Here is a 19141-nt window from a genome sequence, read left to right as displayed (position 1 = left end):
TTAAACTGAGCCTGACGAAAATATTGTCTTTCTGAGTAGAGATCAGATCATCATGGAGGTAGAACGCGTAAACGGTGATAGCAGATATGACAGATCAACCTCCTTTTAAACAAAATCGCATAATAAAACGCATAGGCCTAATACACAATCGTAAACGTGAGAAATTGTGACCAGAATTTAAACCGAGGTGGCCCCCTAGCGGAAAAAAGTAGGATAACCTTCTGAAAAATCACATGATTATATGAATTATTGTACACACAGATAAAATAGTAAAGATAAGATTATTGATATTATTACAGTCTATATGATGAATTATTAATAGAGAGAGAGAGAGAGTCTGAAAGTGACTTAAACAAGCATCTGCAGTTGTTGAAGAGATAAGCAAAATTTTTTTTCAAATAAAAGTTTTATCATAAGTGTGAGGCACTAAAGACCTACATATTCATTTGTCTTGTTTTTTAAAGGCAATAGTTTATGAAGTAAATATTTAATGCAGATTGTTTGTTACAATTGAAATGTAAAGGCTGTAAAAATTTATCTGCTGAAAAAAACAAAACCATTACAGAAAATTCTAATGGTTTCCATTAAAATACCAATAGGAACCATAAGCTTTTATCATTAAAGCCACTACACTGTAGTGTGTTTTGGGCCATGTTCCATTAGAACCAATACATAAAACCAATACATACCATTAGAGAAAGGGATGCATAACGATTAATCACAATTAATCTATAGCAGAATAAAAGTTTTTGTTTACATCATATATGTGTGTGAACTGTGTATAATATTTACATATATATAAATATGCACACATCCATGTATAATTTTAAGAAAATAAAATTAAGTATTAATAAAATATAAATTATTAATTATTTATATATAATATAAATTATACATAAATCTACAAATGTAAGTACACATGTAAACATTTCTTAAATATATACATGCATGTGTGTGCATTTATCTATACAAAGTTCTCTCTCTCTCTCACACACACACACACACACACACACACACACACACACACACACACACACACACACACACACACACACACACACACACACACACACACACACACGATTTAAACAAAAACTTTTTTTCTGCTATAGATTAATCGCGATTGCTCGTTATGCATCCCTAATCAGAGACAAACAAAGACCAATACACTGTAGTGTGTTTTGGGCCATATTCCCAATAAAACCAATAGAATTTCTGTGATGGTGTCTATTGTTTTTTTTAGCAGGGTTGGAAACGTAAATAAAAAATGTAGGCCATTATCAAATGATAGTTGCCACAGCAGGTTAAATGGCAAAAAGCCTTTTATTTATTTATTTTTTTCTGGCAAAAAATAAGGGCAATTTAGCTGTTTGTTGTTTCTCATGTTTTTCAACACACCACAATGAGCAGTCGAAAGGATGATGTTATTCAACTCTGTTTTGAGCAGCATGAAGATAAAAGAAGCAGTGAAAAACACAGCCGGTGGTGGTGCATTTGTAGGGGGACTGGTTGGAGGTCCAGCTGGTATCGCTGTTGGTTAGCTCATGATTCTGTTTTCTTGCAATCTTTGAACTTTCATGCACTTTTATTCCAGGGTGGAATTATAATGTCATCTGTCACAGACTAGTTATTTGACTGTTGAGCATGGTAACAAAATAATTTATGAATTACTTTACATCTGTTGTTTTAGGTGGTGCTTTGGGAGCTGGATGACAAGTAGCCAATTCAACCCTCTTCCTGAGATCATCATGGAGTTGCCTTGTATGATGTGATGGCAGGGTTGGGCACAGTGGATTTTATTGACATTGCCATGCCAGCCTCATTGCTCTGGTTATTGATAATGCATCTCTTCAAGAGCAAGTGCTTGCTGCTATTATGCTATAGTCATTATATGCCACAAAAGAGGGGCCATGGCATGAAAAACTGACTTTTTCCATGTTTAAGTGCTATGATTGGGTCCCCAGAAAAGCCTAGAAAATGTGAAAAAGATCAACCCAGTAATTTAGTTTTGGTAAACCATTCTCTACAAGCACATGAAAAAATAGGTCGTTGAAATTTGGCTCTCCTTATGATGTCATAAGGAGCTCTTATTATAATAATACCACCCCTTAATCTGCAGTATCCAACCACAGCACTGCCATTTAGTGCAGAGAAAAGCACTTTTGAGTTATAATTGCAACAAACCACCATCATTGTGATCATTTGCATTTTAAAAAACACATCCAAAATGGCACACTTTGCACACACCTACAAAGTGGCAATTTTAACATGCTATAATAAATTATTTATATGGTAAAACTTCACATATGTACTCTGGGGACACCAAAGATTTATTTGACATCTTAAAAAGTCTTGTGCCATGGCCCCTTTAAGGCTAAAGTGCAGTTTGGAGCTTGAACACTAGAGGGTGTTAGCAATCAGGCTATTAGTTAACTCCTTTCCTAAATGTCATGTGTCAAGTGGGTTTTGTTTGCGTGTTTTTTTTGTAAAGGATAATGCAAAAATAAAACCTTAAAATGTGCGTTTTACAGAGGTGTTTTCCAAAGTGGAATTATTTAACAGTGTTTAATTTGTTCAGGGTTACTGAATATCGAAGCCATTGACTGAAACAATGCCTAAGGCAAGTTTCCTCAAAATCGCAACACTTGCAAAACCTTTCATAGAAAATCACTTTCAAAATGTAGATAAACGAAGTACTTCCCCATTTCCATGACGTCATAGTAAATACCGGTGACAATGTCATCCTAACAATAAGTTTAAACAATTCACCAGTCCTTCTAACAAAACCTTTAATTTCATTCCAAAACGTTCGAGTTTACGCGAACTTAATTTTATAAATGTAATTGGCTGATTAATGTAAATTAATATAAAGAAGATCCCCGGCCGTCTCATAAAGTTAAGGAACTAAACTTTAGCGAATTAAAGTGTATTACGTCTAGAATTGGCTTGGAGTTATTTTAGGCATTGTTTTATATACGTATAACAGGTTTGACAAGTAAAAGTTAAATCTTTTGTTCAGCTGACAAGAGGGCGGAAGTGTACATTTAAATCTAAAATATATATAATGAAAATGAAAGTAAAACCAAGAGTAGGATAACTTAAACAGACATTTGATACACATCCAGGTAAGATCTGTCAAAGTTTTTGTAAAGAATCGTTGCACTTTTAATGTTAATATCAACTTGGTTATAGCAAACAGTAAGTGTCAGATATTGTCAATATCCTTATTTAGTTACTTTTTATAAGACAGACGTGATTTTTAAAGTAAAGATTGCGTAGGCTATTTGCGCCACTGCATATTCAATGATTAAATTACTGAGAACGAATTTGTATGCTTCTAAAGGATGTGAACGTCAAAGTATAAATTAAAATATCTAACTTAATATCTAAAATATCTAACTACTGCTAGTAGTTTAGTTTTTTTTTTTTTAAATCTTATTTTGTTACAATTAACATGCAATTATGTCTATCAACAGTTTTCTTAGCACAATGGACGATATGATGAATGATATCCTGCGTCTTTGCTGTGAACTCTCAGCAGACAAACAGATAAAAGCAGCATTTAAAAATAGTGTCAAAGGAGCAGCAGCAGCTGGTGGTGGTGCCTTTGTAGGAGGACTACTTGGTGGTCCAGTCGGTATAGCTCTTGGTATGTTTTAATAGTGAATCGACCACTAATTGTAACATCTGTAAAGGCAAACTAATCATTATGCTATTTAAACATGTCGTCTATTTGCTGTGTAATCTGAAACGAACTGACCCGACATCAGGCTTGTACTGCCTTTCAAACAAGTTTCTATGAACACTGGCCTTTTTTCTGTGTTTTTATGTCCCTATATTAATTTATGATCTTACTCGAGGTGGTGCCGTGGGAGGGGCCCTGGGAGCTTGGATGACAAGTGGCCAATTCAGACCTCTTCCTGAGATCCTCATGGAGCTGAGTCCTATACAGCAGGAGAAACTCTGCTCGGATGTGAAGACAGCATTGGGCACGCTGAAATGGACTGACGTTGTTCATCTACTTACCCAAGTTAGAGAGAATGGAGTTCTGCAGCAGAAAGTGCTTGGCGCTATAATGTCTTATACCAAAAATGAGCTCAAAGCTGAAGTGCAGTATGTAGATTGACCACTAGAGGGCCAACTAAACGCCATCAGTCTGAAAGTAGTGGTTTTACGTTTCAGGACAATGCATGTGGGTTTTATGATTTAGGTACTTCTGTTGCTGTCATTTCATTTTAATCACCTATGGTTACCTAGATAATATATGTTGGTTATAAATAAATATATTCTTTTGTCAGAAAGTTATTTACAGTTATTTGGAGACAACAACACAGTGAAATGTGATTAACAGTAGCCTAACAGTTGAGCACAATAAGCACTGTAGTTAGAATAACCATGTGTTTACCACTTACCAGTTTACACTGTCTTATAAAATATGATTTTCTTACAGTTTAGGGGATTTTGTAAGCAACATGTAGGCAGTAGACATGGCCATGTATGTGAACTTATATGATATTTAAATAAATGCATACTTTTCTTATTTGCATATTGTCTCTTGTCCTTCAGTAGATGCAAATGGTGGTTTAACTTAAACATTTGAATAAATGTAAATATTACTTTGAATATGTTTTACTTTTACTTTTACTGTAACAGACAAAACAACAGCAAGGTAAAGTTTCTCCAAATTTCTCCAAAATAATTGCAGTTTAAGTTATACGCCTAGTATTAAATAGTCAGTAGTAATGATATGCACAAACAGCACTGTATGTTATTTGACTTTATAGTTTTATTACAACAAGACAGTTTTAGCTAAACACAGTTTGATCAATGCTAAAACGTATCTTGTTTCAAGGTAGAGTGATTAATTTGTGCTTTTTATATTAGTTGCATTTTTATATGTAACAAAATCGATTTATGATTTTTTTCCAGGTTGTGTTACAACATCACAATGAACAGTCAAATAAATGATGTAATGGGACTTTGCAGTAAGATATCAGAACACAGGAAGATAAAAGTAGCAATAGAGAACTCTATGAAAGGAGCTACAACAGCCGGAGGAGGGGCTCTAGTAGGGGCAGTGGTTGGAGGTCCACCTGGTATATTTGTTGGTATGTTTATGACCATATTTACTGTATGTCTCTTGTCATAAAAGCTCTTGTAATGCAGAGTGAAGCTTTATATTATATTATATTATATTATATTATATTATATTATATTATATTATATTATATTATATTATATTATATTATATTATATTATATTATATTAATTACATAGCATTTATTAATTTTTAGAATGCCTGATTCTAATTGGCCAGTCGCAACATTCAATGTATTCTATTTCAAGATAATTAGAAAAGGACTTTCCCTATCAGAAGGTTTGCATTCCTTAAAAATAAGCTAATAAAAGATATCAAAATTGCTTAGCGTAGGAATTTATTCTGCGCTAACAACCATCTGTACATTATCCCTTAAAGGGATAGTTCACCCAAAAATAAAAAAAAACTGTCATCATTTACTCATCCTCATTTTGTTCTAAGCCTGTATGAGTTTTTTTTATTTTGATGAACACAAAAGAAGATATTTTGATCAATGATGGTAAGCACACAGCTGATTATAACCAGTGACTTGCATTATTAATCCCTTTTGAATTCCATTGTATTTGTTTAGACCTTGTATGGAAGTCAATGGTTACAATCAGCTGTGTGCTTCCCATCATTTATCAAAATTTCTTCTTTTGTATTCATCAGAAAAAAGAAATTCATACAGATTAGAACAACATATGGATGAGAAAATGATGACATAATTTAATTTTGAGTGAACTATCCCTACATATAAGGAATGGATGGTGGCTTGCATAATATAGCCTATGGGTTTATTTTCCTTTAAATTTTAGGATGAACTATTCCTCTGATATTTCGCTGTTGGTCTCCTATTATCATATATAGGTGCGACAGTAGGAGGAGCACTGGGATGGTGGATGACCAGCGGTGAATTCCAACCTCTTCATCAGATCATAATGGAGCTGCCTCCTGAACAAAAGCAAAAACTTTACTCTGATGTCATGGCAGTACTGGGCAATCTGAACTGGGATGACATTGCTCAATTAATTTCTCTTGTAATGGGAAATTCCTCTATGCATATGCGTGTACTTAGTACTATACTTACGTATGCCACAAAAGAGCTCGGAGCAAAAGTAGAATATGGAGATTGAGATAAAACCTGTTTCATTTAGGTTAAGTGTGACTGTCTATTTCTGATTTTTCTTTACCATACAATCAAAACAATCAAAGACAAAATTAGACTAAATTTATTGGTCCTTAGTAATTAAAAAATGCTGTCAGTCCCGAAACTTAATGTAATTGCAGCTGTTGTTGCAAGAATATTCATTTCAAGAACACTCAACAGTACTTCTAAATCTTCTGTTAAATTGGCAAAGAACAATGAAAAGTTGAAGTAAGCATTGTGTAAATTTAAATTAAATCAAATACGTATAGCTAAACATCCTAAATTCTAAATAAATTACCACAATCAACCATTTAATCCTAGTAAACAGATTCAATTTAAAAATAAATGATCTTTTTACACACATGAAGGTTTAGCATAGTTTAGTTAGTTTATTAGGGCAGTTCTGCAGAATGAAGATACAACATATTACACAAATATCACATAAAGACAAGCGATTAAAAATCAAGATAATTAAAAATGACATTTTCCTATTAATTAAGTTGAGCAAAGTTAAAGCACGAATGAGAATTTTTATTTATTTAATTACAATTTTATTACTCTATTTCATACAAAATATTGTAGACCTAGTTATTACTTGTATTTTATTTATATAGTTTTTAAATAAATATTTGTATTACATAGAAGGAATGTCTAATATTTTTAATGTTATGTATGAGTATTTATGGGCAATATTAATATGCATGCTTTAATGTAGGCTACAATTTGATTTCCAGGCCAAAAATGTTAGATTTTACCACCTAAGCCAAAAATGTTTTATCCAATTGTAACCAACTACGTTTAAAATATTAGATCCAACACATTTATAATCTGTAAATTATGATTTATACTCTGACTGAAATGCTTGTACCATTCAAATAAGTTTCTATGAGGTTTGGCCTTTTGTCTCTGTGTTTTTGTGTCCCTGTTCATTTATTATCTTACTTGAGGTGGTGCCTTGGGAGGGGCCCTCTGAGCTTAAATAACAAGTGGCTAATTCAGGCCTATTTCTGACTCTACTGCTCTGATATGAAGGCAGCATTAGGCACGCTGAAATGCAATATGTATATTGGCCGCTAGAGGGCGAAACGCTCTCAATTTATTCTAATCCAAGCAGTAGTTTTACATTTGTGGGTTTTATGATTTATTTCTGTTGCTGTCATTTCATTTTAATCACTTATGGTTATAGATAATATCTGTTGGTTAAAAAATAAAGATCTTCTCATGTCAAAAACAGTAGTCGGTGCTTAACAGTATAGCTGATCACAATAATGTTTACCACTTACATTCTGCCAGTTTACACCGTCTAATAAAATATGTTTCTCTTACCGCTTAAAGGCTTTGTAAGCAACACTATTTTATGTAGACATGTGTTTGTATGACTATAATATATAAATGCATACTGTTTTCATTTGCGTAATAATGTCACTTTACACAGCAGAGTAAATACACTTTAACAGTGAATAGCTTTTTAACAAACATTACTATGGCAACCCAGAACATTAGAATAAATGTACATTTTGAATTGTCCATGTTTTACTTTTACTTTCGTTTTTTTTTTTTTACTGTTGTAAGTGTAACATTTCACAGCTAAGTTTGCAAATGTTAAATTACGTAATAATGAACTAAACGCGATTTATCCAGTCAGAAGTGGTCATATTTATGTGAACTTTGTTTGATCTCATAGACATTGTCCTAACATATCAAACAAAAACTGAGAAAAGAGCGGAAGTGTGATGTCATGGCAAATCTCTCCAGTGGCATATTTTGATCGTGAACCCGAAAGTAAAGTAGGCTACTGTAACTCCAACAGAAGAATAAAAAAAGGTAAAGTTTCTTTACATTTCTTTTAAAATAAGGTCGCCGTTTATAATATCAGTTATAGTAGGCCTAGGCTATTAAATAGTCGGTAGTGACAAATATGCACAGATTATATGTGATAGTTAGGCAGTTTTAGTTGTGTTTCATGTTGCTTTTCTTATATTAGTTGCATTTTCCTTGAAATGACAAATCACGCTTTTTCCAGGTTGAGTTACAACATACCAAAATGACAAGTAAAATAGATGATGTAATTGGACTTTGCTGTAAGATATCAGAAAACAGGAAGATAAAAGTAACAGTAGAGAACTCCGCGAAAGGAGCTGCAACAGCCGGAGGAGGAGCTTTTATTGGGGGCCTGCTTGGAGGCCCAGCCGGTATATTTCTTGGTATGACCGTACATGTAAAGCATTTCTTAACCACAGAGTGGCGCTACAATACCATCTTTAGTAGGCTATTATATATATATATATATATATATATATATATATATATATATATATATATATATATATATATATATATATATATATATATATATAATAGGATGCTATACATAAGGATGGCTTGAGTAATATGGGCTAATTTTTATTTTTGGGTAAACTATTATTTTAGGTGAAAATATGAGATACATTAAGACTGACCCATCCTACATTTTTTAATTAAACATCCGTCATTATTAATCTGCTATTATCAAATTTAGGTGCGACAGTAGGAGGAGCACTGGGATGGTGGATGACCAGCGGTAAATTCCAACCTCTTCATCAGATCATAATGGAGCTGCCTCCTGAACAAAAGCAGAAACTTTACTCTGATGTCATGGCAGTACTGGGCAATCTGAACTGGGTTGACCTTGCTCAATTAATTGTTCTTGTAATGGGGAATTCTTCTATGCAAATGCGTGTACTTAGTACTATACTTACGTATGCCACAAAAGATCTCGGAGCCAAAGTACAGTATGGAGATTGAAATATTGGAAAGTAAATGTAATCTGTTTAGATTATGCTAAGTATGACGGTTTACTTCTTATTTGTCTTTACCATACATGTTTAAGAAAACTCAAAGCTCGCAAAGACAAAAGTGCATTCATTGAAAACACTTCTGTCAGTCCCTAAACTTGTGTAAGTTCATCTGTTGTTGCAACAATTTTCAGTTCAAGATTATTCAACATTATATTTCTTCTCTGAATGAAAATTAATTATAGGTTGAAATACAGTATTGTTATGTTCAGGGGAATATTAACTTGAAGTAAGCATTGTGTAAATTTACATAAAAACACATATGCATACTTATCCCAAAGGGACTGGCAACCATTCAAAAAAAAAAAAAAACGAACTATGCTAGAAACTTATTCTTAATGATTTCCATTACCTTACCTCAATCGACCATTTGATCCAAGTAAATAGATTCAATTTGTGGATACTTGAGTTCTAAAATACTGTTTCTGTTTCATTCAACAACAAAATATTGTAGTTATACATGCCTGTCTGTTATGGCACACTGACTATTATTTGGTTTTTAAATGTTCATTGTATTTCATTTATATCGTTTTTTTATTAAATAGAATAAATGTCTCATAAAAGAGTTGTTATTCATCTTTTGTTGTATGTATGAGTATGGACAATATTGATATGCATGCTTTATAATTAGATTTACATGGCCAAAAATGTTAGATTTTTATGTAAAAATATGAGATCCTACACATTCAATGGTTCTCACTTAATCCTACAGTTGCATTCTTAAACCTCAGTCTGACTACACTGAAAAAAACAACTAGTAAAATTTACTTAAAAAAATCCTCGTAACAATTTGCACGAACTTTTTTTAAGTAAAATTTACTGCTTTTTTATAAGTAAAACTTACCTACTAAAATCAAATAAAATTTACTTAAAATTGCATGATAAAACATATGTTAAATAATTAATTAAATGTTACTTAATTATTTTATTTAGAAGTTAGATTTATTTTAATCGTTTAGGTAAAGTCTATTAGGTTTTTTTTTAATTGAAGCATTGCTGTCCTAATAATATTAAATAAATCTTATTTTCTGTTTGTTATTTTCTTTAACATATTAATATGGACATAGTTCTTTTAAGTGTTATAAATAGCATTATAACACACAATTCATGACTGACAACAAGTCAGTCATTGAATAAACTTGATTCGGAACAGAAACGCACACAAACTGTGTTTCTGACATGCATTATCAGCACTGTGGAGGAAATTACAATACAATGTTCTGAACAGGCTTCATGTAAAGAAACACTGATCACCTGAACGGTGACTTCACAAAATTATTATTTACAACAAAACAACATCAATAATATAAGAGCTTAAACTTTTTTGACATTTTGCTAACAAATATTTAAGTAGTTAAAGTTCTTATCAGTTCTTATTCTGTGATAAAGTTTAAAAAATAAAAATATTCAGGCGCAAAGAATTGTGGGTATTCCTTACAACATGTGCAAATAAATGTAAGTAAATTTTACTTAAATAATACAAAAAAATATCTAATAAGACTTACTATTCCCACACAGTTCAGTTTTTACATTAATTAATTGTGTATTTATCATCATTTTACCTATAAAATCTAGTTCTCAATAAATGTTAATATTATTATGTAGAAATTATGAGAGTTAATCTAATAAATATTACTACACCAAAAAGTTCGTTTTTTCAGTGTAGAAACAGAACAGGTGTTTCCAAGCAATAAGCACTGCTGCACAACATTGTAACATAACACTACACTAAAAAAATGGTGGTAAATAGTACTAACATCCCATAAGGGAAACCATTTTTAGCGCAATATAGCACCTATATAGCACCTCTGTAGAACCATAAATCACCACTTATAGTTCAACATAGCACAATATGATTTTACGCAGGTGCGTTTTAGCACTAAAAATTGTTCCCCTATATGATTATGAGCCAGTGAACCACTTTTAATGCTATTTTATCTGTTTTGAAAAGTGTTTTGCAACATCCCCTCATTGTGCAGACAATGATTAAAAAAGATTAAATACAATAAGTAATATAAAATGAATTTATGAGTAAAAATATAGATAATAAATAAAAAAAAACAACACAATATGTTTTCTCTCGAATTTCAGTCACCTCAGATAAAATACGCACGCACACTTGCACATGCACGCACACACATACACAGCTACTTACATGTATAAATACTCTTTTTTACATGTATAATGTTTAAAGATTTTATTTAATTTGATTACTTTATAAATTATTCCATTTAATTTTTACCAATTGTGTTTACCTTGTGTGCCTGCGTGCTGTATTGTGTGTTTTTTATATGGCCTTGGTCTGGATCAGTGTGACAGAAAAATTATGATTGTATATCACATAATCTCACATATATCATGATTTGATTTTACAAATCAGATTATTTTATTCTTACCCTTTGGAAAGGTTTAGTTCCTAGTGAGCAGCAGACCCATGCAGCTCTTTTAAGATAGAATAAGCTATGCAGCCTACACAGAGGAAAACATTTTAAGAGGTGAAAACATACAGGACTGGGTGTAGCTTGAATAAAACTATTTAGTTGTAGTTTAACAATTTTAAAACTTATTTAAAATGATTAAAAATGTAAAACTCGGTAATGACTGTTTTGTGATTATCCAACAGGAATTTGGAATTTATTTGCACTGGGTTGTTAAGGCTTTATAACATCAGTTGTTTATCAAAGAAAAAGTCAACTACTTCCTCGTGCAGAGTTGTTCATGCATTCATGCAGGCAAAAAAGTTTGATCTGTTTTGCTAAACCTGTTCATACAGATCCACAAACAAAATGCTCCAAGGCAGATAAATTATGTTTACATCTTAAAAATACTGTTTCATAACTCATAACTACTGGTGACTCTAATCAGCCGAAGATAAAAAACTGGTTAGAATGATGTTATCATAACTGCATGACTCAAGATTTGAACTCTTCACTACATGACATTATACAGCAATTGCTTAATAGAAATAATAACTCCCTTTAGAGCGGATTTAAAATTAAGAGATTTCCTTAAATTATAATGAAATAATGCTCCTATAGAGCATTGCGTTAGCAGTGCAAAGTCATGGGTTCAAACCCAGGGAACGCACATTCTGAAAATGTATAATCTGTAATGCTCTGTAAGTCACTTTTAACGTGTCTGCGAAATGCATAAATGTAAATTCTTGAACTGAAGAAGCAAAAATGATGCAGATATAATTAATTTATATTAGAAGTAAAAAGTAAAATTGTTTAAAATAAAAAGAACTTATAATTTAGAAATATATTCTACATGTTAGGGACCAACAGCTCTAGTCAAAATGAATTATGCACCTATTACTATACTATATTATACCTATATTATACTGTTTTCTTGTAAAAAAAAAGTTGGACTAAGGAAATTCTTGTGTTTTGCGAATGTGTTCAATTTCTTTAAATTGTAATTCAGTAAATTCCCCATCCTGTGAAGTGTGGCAAATTCAGTTTACTTCCCTCTCCTCAAAATAAAAGAAGCAGATTTTTAAATTCAAAGAAATCCGAGATTAAACATTTACATTTTTGTATTGTTAGCAATTTCTGTACTCGTATGTATATTTATCTATTATATTCATAATTTGTGTCTTTTATAATCATCAGTTTTTGCATTTACTGTTTTGCCAGTTCCAATGCACTTTGTCTCTTTAATCCTGCCACCTCTTTAAAGAATGTGACAAATTCTCTTTAATACCGTATGGGCATTTCTGTATCTGGGAGTTTGCTTTGTCATTGCTTTGTTTGTTTAAGTGGGTTTTACCATTGCTGCAACGTTTCTATTTTTGGATGTTCTATTTTTATCTGTCTACGCAGTTGTTGACGTGAGAGAAAGAAAGCCTGAAAAACCAGTTTTGTTAAAAGAAAGTAAAGTAGTAAAAGTCTATTAAAAGTTATTAAACAAAATAAAATGCATGTGTAACAATATATTGGATCAGTTCATTCAAAGGAACAGTACACCCAGCATTTTTAGAGTATAAACCTGATGCTGTTTTATTGTTAAAGAGCACCAATAATCTGATTCACGATTTCACATTTCCTTTGGTGTGTAAGTATGTATTAGTACATGTTAAAGACATGCAAAAGGCACAATCTCCAAAGTAAACAATGATGTGAGTTTTCATCTCCCAATTAAATGTCTTTTGTTGAACTACAACAAACACAAAGATTGTAGGCAACAGTTTACTTCCTGGGATTGGTGATGTAAAAAAGACCGACATTATCATAATTCCTCCCACTTCGGACTCAGCCTGGGGCATTTTCGGGCAGTGCATAATATTACTACGCCTGCTGCAGCCATGTTACATCAGCAAAGTCCTTCATTATTACACCAGAATGAGAGTATAGTTCTAATCTGCCTAGAAAATCGCAACTTTTAATTTTCTATCAGTATTAGTACACAATGTAACTACAGAAGAGTCAAGTTTTAAAGGAACAGTATGTAAGAAATTTATATCAATTAATCATAAAATGGCCCTGATATGTCACTAGACATTAGGAAATCATTTTCATTTCAAATACTTATATCACTGACAACAATGGTCTGGTCAGGATATTGTCATTTAAAAAGTGGAATTGCAGCCCTCAACTGATGTCTACGTTGTCATTTTGTGTATTGGCCACCAGTTGTGTGATTGCAGTATCAGTTTTAGCCACAAGTTTTGTGATACCAGTTTTGGCCACAATCCTACATACTGTTCCTTTAAATGACAAAAAGGCCACCTGAACAATAAACCATTGACAGCCAATCAAATCTATTTGAACTTAAAGTGCACACGCACTTAAAATGCAGTAGAGAAGCTCATTGCTGAGGTCTATAACATAAAATTACCTCAGGTATCCAGCGCTGGTGCGGTTGCTGTGAAATTTACTGCTTTTTCTACATCACACTGACTACGCCAAAAGGTAATATATTATTACACAAACTACTAATTCATTATTTAGTTACGTGAAACGCAGCGAGTTGAGGACATTTGCTGGTTACCCGCTGTGTAAATGCAACAAGAACAGCATATTTACATATTCAGTCACATGTAAACAATTGCAAAAAAGTTTTTATTACAAGAAACATCCAATATTAGTTAATGCCATTAAAGTGCTTTGCGTGAGCGCCGCGCACATGAGCGAATTAGCATGAAGTTATCATTATGATGTGGTCACTAATATATTTATCGTTATAATGGGTTTTATACGCTGCTCTCATGTTATTTGAGCTGTTTCTACCCTGCTGAAAAAAACAGCATACCAGCAAGACCAGCATATGTTGTGTTTTGGTGCTGGTTTGCTAGTGAACACCAGCTAAACCAGCATCAAACCAGCATCAGCACCAGCATTAGCACCAGCTAAAACAGCACCAAACCAGCATTAGCACCAGCTAAACCAGCATTAGCACCAGCATCCCATGCTGGTCATACCAGCATATGTTGTGTTTTGGTGCTGGTATGCTGTGACCACCAGCTAAACCAGCATATACCAGCATAATTCCCATGCTGGTCCATGCTGGTTTGATGCTGTTTTTTCAGCAGGGTAGATAAAGCCAGACTGCTGACAGCAAGTCATAGAGTTCAGGTAAAACTTCCTAATGTCAAGTTTAACGAATTTGTGCTTAAGGTGCGTGACTAAAACACACTCGCACTTCAGTTAGTGCGGTATAATGTGAATCAATCGTTTACATGGACGCATGCTGTGATTAAAAACTACGTACGCCACCTCTTTTAATGAGATACTTACTGCGATTATGAGCTTAATCTCATTATTTTTATCGAAGCATAGCGTTTACATGAGGTAAATTATAATCACAATATAATCACATTATGAGGGTGCATGTAAACATGGTCATTGATAATCCAATAGATGCGTAAGGACTAGCTTTTATGGATGTTCTCGACTCTCTCGGTATTCGACAAAACATGATAGGGCCCACACATATCCGTAACACACATTAGACACTAAATTCTGTCACTTGGGCTCAATATTAGTGACGTAGAAATATCACCTCAAAAGCCATTTCAGATCATTGCCTTGTCTCATACACAGTACTTCTAGATAGGATAACTCGGTCCACAAAACGCTACAGATCAGGCAGAACAACAATTTCTACTACTGAAGACAGCTTTATTAGTAATCTTTCATACCTGTCTCAAATGAAACATAGCAGATAACCGTAAAGATCTGTATGTTTTAATAGAAACCTTGGATAACATTTGTTCTAGGACTTTGGAAGCAGTTGCTCCCATTAGATCAAAGAGAATCACGGGAAAAATGCCAGCACCATGGTATGACCATCATACCGCAGTCCTTAAAATGGCAACTAGAAAAATGGAGCATAGATGGAAGAGCACAAAACTAAAGGTATGGCGTCCTGCATGTAAAGAGAGTGTTCAACACTACAGACAGGCTCTAAAAACTGCCAGATCTCCATATCTCAGCAAGCTCATTGAAGAAAATCATAATAACCCTCGATTTCTTTTTAATACATTTGCAAAACTGACTAGAAACAAAGAACAAACAAAAACAGATACTAAACTCCGACACAGTAGGAATGACTTCCATAACTTCTTCACTAACATAATTGTGGTTAGCAGCCACCATTTTACCCAATAGTATACTGAACACTAGATTACCACATGAACAACATGAGTCCTATAAAGCTACTACAAGGAGCTCTTAACTCATTGCTAGAACTAGGATACGTTCCAACAGCTTTCAAACTGGCAGTTATTAGAACCCTCATTAAAAAGCTACACAATAATCAGGGAGAGCTTAATAATTTTAGACCGATTTCAAATTTCCTTTTTTGTCTAAAATATTAGAAAAAGTAGTGGCAAGCCAATTATACATTTTTTTAGTGAAAAATATATGTATGAAAAGTTCCAATCTGGATTCAGGCCCAACCATAGCAGAGAGACAGCACTGCTTAGAGTTACAAATGACCTCCTTTTAACATCTGATCATGGTGCAATCTCAATTATGCCCAGCTGATGTCTGCTCAGCGACCACTGACTGCTTCCCGTTTAATTCACTTGTATTTCAAATATATATTATATGTTTTAATTCCTACAAAAAATTTACAATATAGTATCTTCAATAGAACCAGCTATGTCTGTCTTTTTCTCAAGGACTTTTTTCTCAAGTACTTTTTTCCCTAAAAATGTTTAGGGTTTTTTCTCCTAGGAGGTTTTTGAACCCCTAGGAAGTCTGACATTGGCTTAACTTGTTCAGAACCTTTTGTAATCTGTTACCTAAGCTTTGTCCTCTGAGCTCTAGATATCTATAATTACTATAAATGCTTTTTATATAAAGTTTTGGAAAAAATACAGTTTGTTTTACTTTTATTACCAGTCAGTTGTTAGTACATATTGTAGTTTGCAGTATAGTCTATTAAACAAACAATTGATTTGTTTCGTTATATTACGTTTAGCCAACTTTGTAAATTAAAATAAGTTTAATTTGTGTGAGTGTGTGTACTTTGTGTGGCATGATATATCTAATAAAACACCAATATATTTTTAATATCCAGTTTATTTAAAGTACAAATATTTTACATTTATTTACATTATTTTACAATCGCAAGACAAATTAAAGTACACAGCATTTGCTAAACAATGCAATTGTCATTGTCAATGTCGCACACACACACGCACGCACGCACGCACACACACACACACACACACGCATGCATGCACACAAAAAATTAGAAACATTTACAAAACTCAACAGTGCAAAACAGATATAGCAGAAGTGACTCTAGTGCAAAATACTTTAATATACAACAACAAAATACACTAATCTGTTCAGGTCATGTTGTTTGGGCTGAAGTAATACATGATTACTTCCAGCATAGTTCACAATAACATTAGGTGCTCTTTTATTTTCTTCTGTTCAGTTCATAGTCCAGTGAGAGAAGGTTTTTCTACTCAGGTTTTGTGTAGCAGTAGCGGAGATCATTAAGTTGCAGGGTACTCAACCACTTCGTAGGCACTTGATACAAGCGGTCCTGCTCTAGTTCCTCTTCACTGGAACTCTCAGACACCTCATAATAACTCTTGCTCCTTTTCTTTGCATTGGCACTTCTCTGACTCTTCTCTTCTTCACCCTGGTCCTCCAGGTCATTTGTACAATGCCAGCAGACTCTCACAGGCCTTGAGGAGATATTGAGTAGCAAAGCCCTGTCCTTCGAGCAAGCTCCACATACTACAAAGCCACACATCCGGCAATGGTGTCTCCGATTAGCAACCGTGAATCGATCTGAGCAGCGCATGCAAACTTCTGAGGCGGTGTCAGGAATCCAGGGAGCAGCCAAGTTTCTTTTGGCAGATTTGTCAATAGTACGGCCCTTGTTTCGCAAATGCAGGGCCTTGTACCGCTCAATGTGCTCCATCCATGCTTGCTTCTCTTCAGGCGAGGCTGCCGCCACATAGAAGGACTTGCGTGGTGTTCTTATGAGCCACTGGTTTGGCATGTCTTCTTCATCTTCCAGATTTTCCTGCTGCACCTCAACCAGAGGAATGATCTGCTTTTTTTTATTCCAGCGGCCAGGCACCATGATACTGCCGTAGACCAAGACGTCGTTGAAGAGGAAGAACACCTTGGGTTTGGGTCCACGTCTGCAAACCTTTAACAAGCGACCTTCTCCCACTAGGATACGGCCAGGCATTTCAAGAGGCTTTCCAGAGCGTTTGAAGGTGCTCTCCACAGCCTGGATGCGCTCCTGATTCTTTCTTGAGAAGGTTCGATGCACAGACATTTTTGATTGATGTCTATAAAAGATGTAAAAATATCAAGTTTATTTCAATGGACTGGCAACCGTTTTAAACATTAATCTGTCAGTTTGGTTTATTTGGTTTCTGGAATGAAAATAATTACAAATGTTTAACTCATATTAAGCACTCCAATAAACTGAAAAAGTAATCATTGTCATGGCGACACAAATATATCTACTTGGTCACTTGAACTGTAAATTATAGAAGTAACAACACAAACCTGAATTTGGTGAAATATTGGCAAATATAGTGGTTAAAGAGATTCTGTGTCTGCTTGCAGTTTCTTCGTTCTTGAAGCTATACAATACAGTACATTTGCTGAACCCTCCTGCACTTTTATAGTCTCATAAACTGGTCCATCCTGTCTGAACCAGGGAAATTCCAGATCTACCAAGAAGTGTTAGAGCTTTGAGACAATACACAATTGTTTAGGAAATTTTATCTTCCTTGTAAGCCTATCTGAATTTTTGTTTACAAGAAGAACCCTGAATATATAGGGGCGGTTTCCCGGACAGGGCTTATCCTAGTTCCAAACTACAATGCAAGTTTAATTTAAAAACACCTTTTCCGGGCTAATCTTATATCGGGGAGATTTTTTTGTCTCAAAATGCACACCTGTAGTGTTTTTTTAAGGTATGTTTGTAAAAACTTTGAAATGACCTAATATAAATAAGGTCTAGTCCTGAATTAGCCTAAACCCTGTCCTGGAAACAGCCCCATAAAGCAGGGCTATTCAAATCTTACCCTGGAGGGCCAAGCACTACAGAGTTTAGCTCGAACCCTAAACAAACTTAACAACCTGGGATTTTCTAGTGATCATGAAGACCTTGATTATAGAGCTTGTGCAGGTGTGTTTTTTTATTAGGGTTGGAGCTAAACTGTGGCCCTGTCCCAAATGGCGCACTTCATGTGGACTTTCGGTCTCGTGGCCTTAAATTGCGCGTGCTTGCTTAGTCTACGAGTCCATAGGGTGTCCTATCTGTCATTTTTACGCTCCAAAGTGTGCTCATCAGCGCCCCCTTTGCACCTTGATGCAATCTTTGGTGAAGCCCGCATTGCAGCATGCTTCGCACACTGTACCAACCCAGAAGTCCTTGCGGAAGAGCAATCAGACCAATAAGATGACGGATGGGAGGAATTCACACTGATAGGCAACTTCTCTTCTAGCGTGACGCTCGAGTCTGTCCTAAAATATGACTCAGGTGCGCCTTCGTGGACTTGCATCAAGGGTCCCTAAGTTCTGCACCACATGATGTCATCAAAGTGTGGACTCTGAGGAGGACCACAAGTCCGGAGTGTGATATTTGGGA

General features: G+C 34.2%; 4 protein-coding genes across 4 annotated transcripts; 3 read left to right on the top strand and 1 right to left on the bottom strand.

Moving 5' to 3' along the window:
* Positions 1–3002: 3002 nt before the first annotated feature.
* Positions 3003–4546, top strand: LOC129446820 (protein C19orf12 homolog). Its single transcript, XM_055208190.2, has 3 exons — positions 3003–3125; positions 3477–3649; positions 3861–4546. Exons 2-3 carry the CDS (start codon positions 3490–3492, stop codon positions 4124–4126), a joined length of 426 nt encoding a protein of 141 aa, XP_055064165.2. The 5' UTR covers positions 3003–3125; positions 3477–3489; the 3' UTR covers positions 4127–4546.
* Positions 4547–4743: 197 nt separating this feature from the next.
* LOC129446829 (protein C19orf12 homolog) lies at positions 4744–7656 on the top strand. The gene is made up of 2 exons (XM_055208203.2): positions 4744–5108; positions 5948–7656. Exons 1-2 carry the CDS (start codon positions 4949–4951, stop codon positions 6211–6213), a joined length of 426 nt encoding a protein of 141 aa, XP_055064178.2. The 5' UTR covers positions 4744–4948; the 3' UTR covers positions 6214–7656.
* Positions 7657–7806: 150 nt separating this feature from the next.
* On the top strand, positions 7807–9626 carry LOC129447794 (protein C19orf12 homolog). The gene is made up of 3 exons (XM_055209696.2): positions 7807–8051; positions 8251–8431; positions 8746–9626. The coding sequence occupies exons 2-3, from the start codon at positions 8272–8274 to the stop codon at positions 9009–9011; spliced, it is 426 nt and encodes a 141-aa protein (XP_055065671.2). The 5' UTR covers positions 7807–8051; positions 8251–8271; the 3' UTR covers positions 9012–9626.
* Positions 9627–16580: 6954 nt separating this feature from the next.
* On the bottom strand, positions 16581–18529 carry LOC129447739 (pleckstrin homology domain-containing family F member 2-like). The gene is made up of 2 exons (XM_055209572.2): positions 18052–18529; positions 16581–17828 (listed from the first exon to the last, which is right to left on the bottom strand). The coding sequence occupies exon 2, from the start codon at positions 17813–17815 to the stop codon at positions 16982–16984; it is 834 nt and encodes a 277-aa protein (XP_055065547.2). The 5' UTR covers positions 17816–17828; positions 18052–18529; the 3' UTR covers positions 16581–16981.
* Between the last annotated feature and the right edge of the window lie 612 nt (positions 18530–19141).

This window comes from Misgurnus anguillicaudatus, chromosome 21 (assembly GCF_027580225.2).
Source record: "Misgurnus anguillicaudatus chromosome 21, ASM2758022v2, whole genome shotgun sequence".
In the NCBI taxonomy this organism is placed as follows: domain Eukaryota; kingdom Metazoa; phylum Chordata; class Actinopteri; order Cypriniformes; family Cobitidae; genus Misgurnus; species Misgurnus anguillicaudatus.
This window is presented reverse-complemented; position numbering and strand designations above follow the sequence as displayed.